The 12,097-nt window shown below is 40.8% G+C and overlaps 2 protein-coding genes across 3 annotated transcripts in view; one reads left to right on the top strand and one right to left on the bottom strand.

Moving 5' to 3' along the window:
- RSPH14 (radial spoke head 14 homolog) overlaps positions 1-12,097 on the top strand; it is a 301,306-nt gene that overhangs the window by 184,064 nt on the left and 105,145 nt on the right. The window lies entirely within an intron of this gene.
- The window catches only part of GNAZ (G protein subunit alpha z), a 191,455-nt gene that overhangs the window by 134,192 nt on the left and 45,166 nt on the right, over positions 1-12,097 (bottom strand). For both annotated transcript variants that reach the window (XM_073582820.1, XM_073582819.1), the window contains one exon: positions 3,945-5,151. In XM_073582820.1, the coding sequence (XP_073438921.1) occupies positions 3,945-4,667 (723 nt within the window). In that variant the 5' untranslated portion in view covers positions 4,668-5,151. The remainder of the gene's footprint in view (positions 1-3,944; positions 5,152-12,097) is intronic.

The raw sequence follows: 12,097 nt of genomic DNA, 5'->3' as shown, positions 1-12,097 counted from the left end.
AAATTTGAAAATTGCGAAATTTTCCAAATTTTCGCCAAATTTCTGATTCACAAATAAACGCAAAAATTATCGACCTAAATTTACCACTACCATGAAGCCCAATATGTCATGAAAAAACAATCTCAGAATCGCTAAGATGCGTTGAAGCGTTCAAGAGTTATTACCTCCAAGGGACACTGGTCAGAATTGCAATGGCTAGGTCATTAAGGTCAAAATAGGCTGGGTCATGAACGGGTTAAAGAAAAGGATGGATTTCTCTGGAAAAAGACATCGTATCACAGATATCAAGGTACCATTTTATTAAAGAAATTGTCCAGGTTGATCACAAAAGTCTGCATTCACTGTGCGACTGCAGAGTTGTAAATCCTCACATCACATGCACTGCGATGATCCTCTAGTGACGTCCACATTTCGTCTAGTCCTGCGCAGCCTCACTCAGTTCACTTGTATTGAGCAAGGACTTAAAACGTCTAGTGGGAATGTGGCCCGGAGTATGCTTATTGCATAATTTTGGTCATATCATAGCACGGTCTCCCTGCTGGCACAGGAGAATCCTCACAGCACGTGGTATGCGTGATGTGAGGGTTCATAAGTCTGTACTCAAAGTGAAAAACCTGGACAACTATCTTTAAACGTATTATGGCCTACATGCCCCTGTAGGCGGCTTACGAGGAGTGATCCTACTGACAGATTCCATTTAACATAAGGTGGAACACAGCATAACACTGGCTACGATTAGTAAATGGCGTATTACAAGCATATATCGATCTTAGAGTGAATCTGTCAGCAGGATTTTGCTCAGTAAACTACAGACACTGTCAGGTTGGCGCCATTATACTGATTAAATAATACCTTGGTTGATGAAATCTGCCTTGTGGTGGTTGTTTATTCTGTTATTTGCAGTTTTCAGTTAATGAGATTCACGTGCTTCGGGGCGGCCTGTGGGGTGTCTATATGTGGGGCTCTACATATTCATCCTTATGGGCTTATAACAAATCACTGATCCCTCACTGCCCTGACCCCTATTTTACATAATGCATATAATATTGCGGGGTCACACAAAAAATAAAATTCAACTTCATCAAAATGGAGCATGCGCTGTAGCATGATACACGACTAATATGCCTGTATGCATTTATGCTTTTTTCCTATACTATTGTGGGGTGAAAAAAAAAAAAAATAAGAAAATGAATCTTCATCAAGATGGCGGCGCCTGCACAGTAGCATCCATTTTGTTCCGACAGATGCTACCTGCCAAGCGCCATTGCCATTTTGCTGGAGAAAAAAAAAACAAAAAAAAAAACAACTTGGTTCCATCAAAATGGCACCGATCGGTTGCGCAGTAGCATCTATCGGCGTCACCACATGGCAAATAAAGCATTACTCAGTTCCAGCTCAGAATTTCATTTCCTGGATAAACGCCAAAACAGGTGTAACCCACCTGTAGAATATAAAGACGAATCTCCGTCCCTGCATTATCTTATGTGCACTTGGGCAAGAAAGTATGTCCCAATTGTGAGAATCAGACTAAATACTATGGAAAGTCAGCTCTCTGTGTAGAACACATTGTGGCAGTATAGCAACGGCAAAGGTGGCACATCCTCAACAATGGCTGCTATAGAGCTCTCCTTGGAGGTTATTTACACCACACAAATAGTGCTCAATCCAAAATAAACTAATGGCTCATAGTCCTAAAGCCATTCTGTTCTCCAAATATTGTGCATAGATAAACGTCGGTCTCCGAGAGGAGATCACAGAGATTGCTGCTAGTTGGAGGTGCTGCTGTCTGTTATTACTATAGGCATGCAGTCACCCACCTAGTTTTCTGCCTTTGGCGAAAGCAGTAATTTTCGACATTGACCATACAGTTAGGTCCATATATATTTGGACAGAGACATTTTTCTAATTTTGGTTCTAGACATTACCACAATGAATTTTAAGCAAAACAATTCAGATGCAGTTGAAGTTCAGACTTTCAGCTTTCATTTGAGGATATCCACATTAAAATTGGATGAAGGGGTTAGGAGTTTCAGCTCTTAACATGTGCCACCCTGTTTTTAGAGGGACCAAAAGTAATTGGACAGATTAAATAATTGTAAATAAAATGTTCATTTCTAGTACTTGGTTGAAAACCCTTTGTTGGCAATGACTGCCTGAAGTCTTGAACTCATGGACATCACCAGACGCTGTGTTTCCTCCTTTTTCATGCTCTGCCAGGCCTTCACTCCGGTGGTTTTCAGTTGCTGTTTGTTTGTGGGCCTTTCTGTCTGAAGTTTAGTCTTTAACAAGTGAAATGCATGCTCAATTGGTTTGAGATCAGATGACTGACTTGGCCATTCAAGAATATTCCACTTCTTTGCTTTAATAAACTCCTGGGTTGCTTTGGCTTTATGTTTTTAGTCATTGTCTATATGTAGTATGAAACGACGACCAATCAGTTTGGCTGCATTTGGCTGGGTCTGAGCACACAGTATGGCTCTGAATACTTCAGAATTCATTCGGCTGCTTCTGTCCTGTGTCACATCGTCAATAAACACTAGTGACCCAGTGCCACTGGCAGCCATGCATGCCCAAGCCATCACACTGCCTCTGCCGTGTTTTACAGATGATGTGGTATGCTTTGGATCATGAGCTGTACCACGCCTTCGCCATACTTTACTCTTTCCATCATTCTGGTAGAGGTTGATCTTGGTTTCATCTGTCCAAAGAATGTTCTTCCAGAACTGTGCTGGCTTTTTTAGATGTTTTTTTTAGCAAAGTCCAGTCTAGCCTTTTTATTCTTGATGCTTATGAGTGGCTTGCACCGTGCAGTGAACCCTCTGTATTTACTTTCATGCAGTCTTCTCTTTATGGTAGATTTGGATATTGATACCCCTACCTCCTGGAGAGTGTTGTTCACTTGATTGGCTGTTGTGAAGGGGTTTCTCTTCACCATGGAGATTATTCTGCGATCATCCACCACTGTTGTCTTCCGTGGGCACTCAGGTCTTTTTGCATTGATGAGTTCACCAGTGTTTTCTTTCTTTCTCAGGATGTACCAAACTGTAGACTTTGCCACTCGTAATGTTGTAGCAATTTCTCGGATGGGTTTTTTCTGTTTTTGCAGCTTAAGGATGGCTTGTTTCACCTGCATGGAGAGCTCCTTTGACCGCATGTTTCCTTCACACCAAAACCTTCCAAATGCAAGCACCACACCTCAAAACAACTCCAGGCCTTTTATCTGCTTAATTGAGAATGACATAATGAAGGGATTGCCCACACCTGTCCATGAAATAGCCTTGGAGTCAATTGTCCAATTACTTTTGGTCCCTTTAAAAACAGGGTGGCACATGTTAAGGAGCTGAAACTCCTAACCCCTTCATCCAATTTTAATGTGGATACCCTCAAATGAAAGCTGAAAGTCTGAACTTCAACTGCATCTGAATTGCTTTGTTTCAAATTCATTGTGGTAATGTCTAGAACCAAAATTAGAAAAATGTTGTCTGTCCAAATATATATGGACCTAACTGTATGTTAAATTGTAGTTACTGGGATTTTTAGGAATCTTATTTACTAAATGCAGCCAAATGAATGTGTTTTTAAAGACACACTGTACAATTTTCTGTTTTAAACCTTAGTATACCTTATTCTTTGTGGCTTTTTTTCCATTCTCTATTTTATACAGGCATAGGTATGGAGATGCAAGTTTACAATGACAGATGCTACACACGTTTTCTAAAATGTCACTAAAAGAATAAAAAAAAAAAAATTCAACAAAATTATCCATATGGTCTGTCTATAGGCATCTTGTGTATTACACTCAAGCTATAAAATTGGTGTATGGACACCTCCATACAACATGGCGCCCTTGCATTTTGGCCCAAGGTTTGCATCGACATACAACGACCATTTCTAATAGCATTGTGAAATGTACCCCCCCTTTTCTAAGGAATTTCTTAACTTACTGTTTGGTTGTCTTCATAAAGTTTCAAGTCATATCCACTGAGTTCCACACAGAATATTATGGCTGTCACACCCTCAAAGCAGTGAATCCACTTCTTTCTTTCAGACCGCTGGCCTCCAACATCGACCATCTTGAAGGTCAGCTCTTTAAAGGTGAACTTGTTCTCTACAATGCCTGTAGTCATGTCTCGAGAACGCAGGATGTCTTCTACAGTGGGGATGTACTCAACAGCTGCTATTCTTTCAAGGTCATTTAGGTAATAGGCAGCATTGTCTTCTAGATGATACTCATTAGAACGGGAGAAGCACTCTTGGACACCCGAGTCTGCCCAAAGTCGCTTCATCACTCCAAGCAGTTCAGAAGTAATTTCACCCTTGCTTTCTGCAGGGCCAGTCAAAGCAAATAGCTGGACAGCATCATATGCCCGGTCAGGGTTGTGAAACTCAATCTTCAAAGTAGCAAGCGCCCTTATGATGCGAGTGAGGGAATCAATGGCATTATAAATGATGAGGGGCTTATATTCTTTACATGCTTCCAGATTGAACCCGCCACTATGGATAATTTTCATCTGCTTTACAATGGTGCTTTTACCAGAATTGCTGGTTCCAAGCAGCAAAAGTTTGATTTCTCGACGTTGGCGCTGACTTTCAGAGCGCAGGTGTCTATCTATCCTGCGCGAGCGCCTTGCTGCCTCTTTCTCCTCCGCACTCTGCCGACATCCCATGGTAGGCGCTTGCCAGAGGTGGAGATTCCCCCTTCTCTCACTATCCTTCCGTCTGTCTGACAGATATGCTTGGCACAAGGCTGAAAGACAAACTATCAGGGTGAATGAGCGCCACCCCTAACAAGTGTGTAAAAAGAAGGACCAGCTCAACCTCATGTAGATGGTCTCCTCAGCAGATGTCATGGCACTGCTTTTCCTTTGAGGTAGCAGTGGCACATTCCTTTAAGTGGAAAAAGTCTCATTGCCTCCAATGAGTGACCATATCCGTCATATACGCTTTTCGCCTCTGCATAATTCACTTCCTTCTGTCCAAAAGTAAGGAGCAGCCTACATCTGCTTCTGCCCCTCTTGCCTTGTTTAATTGTATTTTCTGATTGCCATGGTGATCCTACTCCGCGCAAAATGATTGTGTGGCCAGCCTCTTGTCTATTCCACTGGCCTTTTTGATGTTTTTCTCTCTTCGTCCTCTGACAGCGATCCGTACCTGTAGACACAAAGAAACGTAAATATGGTTTGATTGCATTTCTATTCTCTATTGCTTCCCACAATACAATATATGCATTAAGCTCTATGTGAGAGCTTCATTAGACAGTATACTATTACACAAGAGTAGATTTTGTAAGCCTGTATGTACAGAATCTGAATATTTTGTTTTTTTGACCTCAAGAAAGGAGCCGAAACGCGTTGGGGTGCTAATAAAATACTTATCTAAAGCTCCAAGGCTCCTCATTTCCTATAGCACAGCTCAGTCAAAGTGATTTTGTCTACTCTAATACATATACATCTGTAAGATATCTCCCTCCCACCTTGGGGCAGCAGATAATCATGCTTAAACAGGTGTTGTACCCTCACATAACGCCAGATGAGCGCAACCACCCTACTCAATTGTGCTTTTTTTTGCCCTGTTGGGTGCGCTTTTGCCCCTCTAGAGTTTTTCAAGAATCCGAACATGGCTAATTTATTCATGGTTGCATAATCCCTATGGGCTCGTGGGCAGGTCCTGGATGCACACTGTAATAGTGTAAGACTTTTTTAGATTGCAATATTGAGTTCTGGATATGAGTGATAAGACTTCCAGTGTGATATCTGGTTGAGAGTCACTAATAAACCAAAATATATACTGCTCTTCACAAAATCACGTCTGTGTCTGAGGCATCGTCACAAAAAATATATTGGACTCTATGATTGAACACGACAACTCTCATAAGCCAGTGGTGTCCATCATGTGCTTGATCTGGCACGCCATCTTCTAGAGCTGTGGAGTCGGAGCTAGTTTTGTGTGGAGTACTGACGCCAACGGCATTATAGAAAAATAAAAATTGTCCATTGTTCATTTTGTAAAATTCATTTATGAAATTTCACAGGAATTTAGACAAGTTTAGAAATTTTGATAATATAAATATATTTTACGTTCTATTAATCTAAAGCTCAGTTTATCAAAAAAGAGGGATGTTACCATTTTACTACCATTAACGGCCATTTATGAAGGAGTCGGGACCGGAGCGAAAGTTGGAAAAATAGGGAGTGGAGCCGCAGCCTTGGCTTTACGGTCTTCTTACAATTTTCTGTTGCTCTGACAGAACAGAACATGATGTGAACCTAGCCCAGCTCAAAAGGTGTCCTCCTGTTTTAATTGTTAGACTGTCTGATCCCAAACAGTTAAGTGTCTTGAAAAGTTAAAGAATAACAGTTGTTTTAATATTTTTTCAAAAATCAATAAGTACAATGAAGAAACTTTGTAATATATCTTATCTGAAAAATCCACTTCTTCCTCCTCCTACACAGATGATTTATTCTTCAAATTTTCCAACCATGGATGAAATCTGTCTTCAGTGAATAAAAACTTTCCCATTGTGGAGATGATTCTCATGAGAACTATCATCTTCTACGAGTTATCTCATATGGATAACGAAGGCCATGTTCATACGTTCAGTGTGTGGTCAGTATTTTGCCTCAGTATTTGTAAGCCAAAACCAGGAGAGGAACAATCAGGGGAAAAAGTATATTAGAAACACATCACCACTTCTGTATTTATCACCCACTCCTGGTTATGGCTTACAAATACTGACCAAATACTGAATGTGTGAACGTGGTCCAACTATGGTTTCAGAAGAACTTCCACGCCTTTTTTTCATAGAATTTTAAAAGCACCAACTGTCGCCTCCCCTCTTACTAATATACATCTGTTTTCACTGACTACAGATTTTATCCAATAACTAAGGGTGTGTGCCCACATAAGCGTTTTTTTCGTGTTTAAGTGTTTTTTCCATGCAAAAAACGCTTAAAAAAACCGCATACATTAAGCATCCCATTCTTATAATGCATTCTGCAATTTTTCTGTACATGATGTGTTTTTTTCCGCAAAAAAACACATCGCGGTAAAAAAACGCAGCATGTTCATTAATTTTGCGGAAAAAAAACGCATTTCCAACTATATTTAATGAGAATGTGGATGCTCTGGAAAAAACACGCAAAAAAAAAAAAAAAAAAGCGACAAAAACGCGGATTTCTTGGGAAGGAATCAGGTTTTGCTCAGGAAATTTCTGCATACGTGGGTACATAGCCTAAGGCTAAGTGCACACGTACCGGAACTCTCGCGGAAATTACCGCGAGAATTCCGGAATTCCAGTCCGCGGGAAAATCGCAGATTAAATTACCGCGATTTTCCCGCGGAAAAACTAGCATTTTGCAAGCGTAATTAGCTTGCAGAATGCTAGCGTTTTCCAAGCGATCTGTAGCATTGCTTGGAGAACTGATTGACAGGTTGGTCACACTCGTCAAACATAGTGCGGCATCAGTAGTAAAAGATAGAATGTAAAAAAAAATAATAAAAAATGGTGTTATTCTTACCCTCCGACGTCCCGCGCAGCCGTTCCCAGTAATCCTTTGCGAAAATGCCCGCGATTACGTCAGTTCTCGCGAGATCGCGACGTCTCGCGGTAATTCGCGATGACGTCGCACGAATGACCGCGAGACTTCGCGATCCTGCGAGAAGGGACGTCATCGTGAGCATTTTTGCAAAGGATTACTGGGAACGAGAGCATGAAGAGAAGCGGGAAGGCTGCACGGGACGTCGGAGGGTGAGAATACAATATTTTTTATTTTAAATTCTATTTTTTACAGGGATATGGTACCCAAAGCCCGGAGGACAGTCTTCTCTCCTCCGGACCGTGGGTACCATCCGCAATTGTTCTGCTTACTTTCCGCATGGTGGGCACAGCCACATGCGGAAAGTAAGCGGAACAATGCACTCCTATGGGTGCGGGATCGCCGCGATTCCGCAAATTAATGAGCATGCTGCGGTTTTTACCGCGAAGCGATTCCGCCGCGGTAAAAACCGCAGCATTAGCACAGCATTGCGGAATCCCATAGGAATGCATGGGATGCTTATTTTTCGCGTTTTAGCTGCAAAATCGCGCGGTTAAAACCGCCGCGGAAACGCGAAAAAAACGCCACATGTGAACTCAGCCTGAGGGTTAAAGATGAATTCAGGAAAGGAAAGAAGCAAATTTCTCGGATAAGATAGGTTTCAAATGTTGCTTATTTTCAGGTGATATATGAAATAAAAATTAAAACAAATTACTCTTTAAGCATTGGTTCAAACTGGAAGATTATAAGCAACTTTCATGTTGGGAGTTTCTAGTATTGCCTTTTATAAATTATAATAAAATATAAATAAAATGTTTTATGGAAAAAAAAAAAAAATGCAGTTTGTGTTTCTCATACAGCTTCACTAGAGTTCCTGCACAGGTAGAGCTCAACCCTGTCTGAAAACTTCATAGTCATTGGTTTGTCTTCTATTCACTAGTCACATAACACTTGCCGACTTTTCTTCTTGTATAGATCACCCATGTATTAAATTAAGGTTATGAGCACAATGGATATGTTACTTCTGAAGTAATCATTAATCTTTAACAGAAAAATATTACGTAAATAGGAAGGGTTATTGATTAATATGTGAGACGATAGAATGTATACCACTACCCAAGGGTCATATCATATCATGGGATCAATAGCAGCAGAGGACGGAAGAAAAAAAAAGAAATCAGATTGGTTTCTTTATTAAAGGCAAATAGATTATTGCTACACACCAGTCAGTCATTTTACATCCAGCCAAAGACTTTCACATGCTGTACATAGAAGACAGCACAATGCAATTATGGTTTTTAAACTGGTTTTCCACCCCAGGGCTAACTTTCGACAAGCAGTGCAACTTGCCTAATTCTAGCAATGTGTAATACATACACTGTAAGGTCGGGATGGCACATGCGAGGAATACGGCCGAGTCTCGCATGTTAATACCCGGCACTGCCGCCGGCACTCGGAGCGGGGCCGCATAGCAATACATGGAGCCGCACGCTCCGCTCCTGAGTGCCGGCGGCAGTGCCGGGTATTAACATGCGAGACTCGGCCGTATTCCTCACATGTGTGATCCCAACCTTAGGATTTCACTCTGCTAGCCTATTTGAGCAATGGTCACGTGCCCAAATTGCTTGCTTGCGGTCATGTGCCGACTAGCTTCTTACCATCTTTTCTCCATGTTCTATTGAGAGAAGACAGTCAGCACATGACCGCAAGTTGGAAAATCGCTGTGCACATAAGTTGATTGTCAGTTCAACAACCAACTATTCTGGCTAGAGATGAGAGAATCGATATGCAGGACTCCAGCCCATCGGCAAGGTGAGTAACCTGCGACAGCTGGATGGGAGTCCTTTGAATTTCCTTGCCTCCCAGCACTCCCAGCTCCACATTTAGTCGGGCAAGCGTGACGTTACCATTGCTAGGTGACACACACACGATGTTGCGCCAGCCGGGCTAAACAAAAGAAGAGCCTGGAATGCCGTAAGGTTAAGAGATTCATTAGCCGCCCAATTAGTGGTCACAGATAACCATCCTGGGCAATGGATCGGAGCCTTGAGAATCGATTCTCCCATCTTTGGTCTTGGCCATAAATTTGATCCATCTTTTTTTAGGATTGCAAATATTTTAGCTTGTTCTTTGCTGGTTACTCTTGGTCAGTGGAGCACTTTAGTTGCTCATAGTGATACAGAATAAGAAAGATACATGCTACTGACCCCTACTTTCCCACAAGCTGGATGTAACTAAAGTCCACATACATGCATGCAATAACATTTTTCCTATTGTTTTCACCAGGTGACACGACTGTGCGGGTGCATTGCCCAAAATCTCCACACTGGGATAACAATGTCCCCCGATATCCTATGATAAACAAAAGATTATTATATGAACAATATTTCATAAGTAAAAATGTTATTCAGATACATAAGTAGGCTGTTTTTAGGTTTAAAATCTTCATTTAATATTTTCTCTTGTTCCATAAAATCTGCCTGTGTGTTCCTATCAGTTACATAAAATCCCATGCCGTGCAGTCTACTATTAAATTCTCACACGAGATACTAATAAATGCTGCTGTCCTTGCCTTCCTCGTATGTTCATTTCCTCATCTAACTTTTATGTGTGTCCAAAGTAAATATGACAGAACTGCTGTTCTGGGATCCCAGAGATTATTGTTCAACTGTACTAAGATCTCAGCTTTTGTCGCAGACTCACTGTGCGTTTTAATAAAAAATTACTACAGACAGTACCGTCATTATCATATGGCAAGAGCACAATTAAAACAATTATACACACATACATATATATACACATATATATATATATATATATATATATATATATATATATACACACACATATATATATATATATATATATATATATATATACACACAAACATCTATACACACACAGCGGGTGAAGTATTGAACATGTCACCAATTTTCTAAGTAAATATATTTCTTAAGGTGCTATTGACATGAAATTCTCACCAGAGGTTAGTAACAACCCATGCAAGTCACACAGGCAAAATATGCTAACCATAGATGTCCATAACTTTTGTGTAATAATGAGAAATGACACAGGGAAAAGGTATTGAAGACATGAAGAAAGAGGGGCAAAAAGCCGTTGGTCATGACACCAGTTGAAATCTATCAATAATTTGAAAGCAACCCTGAAAAATAATATCAGCTGGTTCACTTGATGGCCTAAGCAAAAGGAGTCTCATTACCAAGATGCCACCCAAGAAATATCTCACCATAGGTAAAAACCAGTGAGCTGTCTCAAGACCTTTGCAACCTTATTGTTGGGAAATATACTGATGGCATTGGCTACAGAAGAATTTCTAAAGTGGAAAGAACATCATTTCACCATAAACCAGCCATGACCAGGGGCTCCCCACAAGATTTCAAACAGAGGAGTGAAAAGAACTATTAGAAGAGATGTCCAAGAGCCAAGGACCACTTCTTGAGAGCTAGAGAAAGACCTAGAACCAGTAGGAACAATTGTTTCAAAGAAATATAAGCTTCATGGGCCTGTAAGAATGCTCACCACGCAAGACTCCACTGCTGAACAAAAAGCATGTTCAAGTGCATTTAAAGTTTCCTCGACAATTTAGTCAAGCCTGTGAAATACTGGGAGAATATAGTTTAGCTAAATGAGACCAAAATTGAAGTCTTTGGATGCCATAACACATGTTTGGAGGCTAAAAGGCAATGCATATCACACCAAAAACACTATACCAACAGTGAAGTTTGGAGGTGGGAAAATGATGGTGTGGGGCTGTTTTTCAGCATACGGCACTGGCAAATTTATATAATTGAAGAGGGATGAATGGACAAATGTACTAAGACATTCTTGATAAAAATCTGTTGCCAACTACCAGGATGATGAAGATGAAACACGGGTGGAAAAATTGGCCAAAATCACACCTGAGTAATACATGCAACTAGTTTCTCCATACAGGAGGCATGTTGAAGCTGTCATCTCCAACAAAGACTTTTGCTTGAAGTATTAAATAAATTTCAGTAAGCCTGTTCAATACTTTTTCTTGGTGTAATTTTTCATAATAAGGCCTTGCTCACACGAGCGTATAACACAGTTGAGTGGTTATTGCTGTTTTATCAGATAGTACTCGGCCCAATGTTGTACTATGGGGTAGTGCACATCAGCAACTCAGCATGAGAAAACAATGCTCACATGCTGTTACTTTTTTATCATGCCGATTCGGCATGAGAAAAAAAAAATTGCAGTATGATGCAAGTGGTTCCGTAGATCGGAGCACGCACATCTATGCAAGTCTATGGTAACGTGTGAAACATCGGACTGCACTCAGATGCAATTGGCTCCTTTTGGATAAAATATTTAGGCTTACTGTGCGCTGCTGAGACCAGGATAAAGTCACCACTTGAGAAACTTTTTAACTCTTTATTGCCAACGCGTTTCAAAGTGACAAACCACTTCTTCAGGGGATGACTACATGTTATCCCCTGAAGAAGTGGTTTGTCACTTTGAAACGCGTTGGCAATAAAGAGTTAAAAAGTTTCTCAAGTGGTGACTTTATCCTGGTCTCA

This window comes from Dendrobates tinctorius, unplaced genomic scaffold, assembly GCF_039654945.1.
Source record: "Dendrobates tinctorius isolate UK_male_01 unplaced genomic scaffold, ASM3965494v1 ptg000073l, whole genome shotgun sequence".
Classification (NCBI taxonomy): Eukaryota; Metazoa; Chordata; class Amphibia; order Anura; family Dendrobatidae; genus Dendrobates; species Dendrobates tinctorius.
Note: the sequence above shows the minus strand (reverse complement) of the source record. Positions and strands in the feature narration are given on the sequence as shown.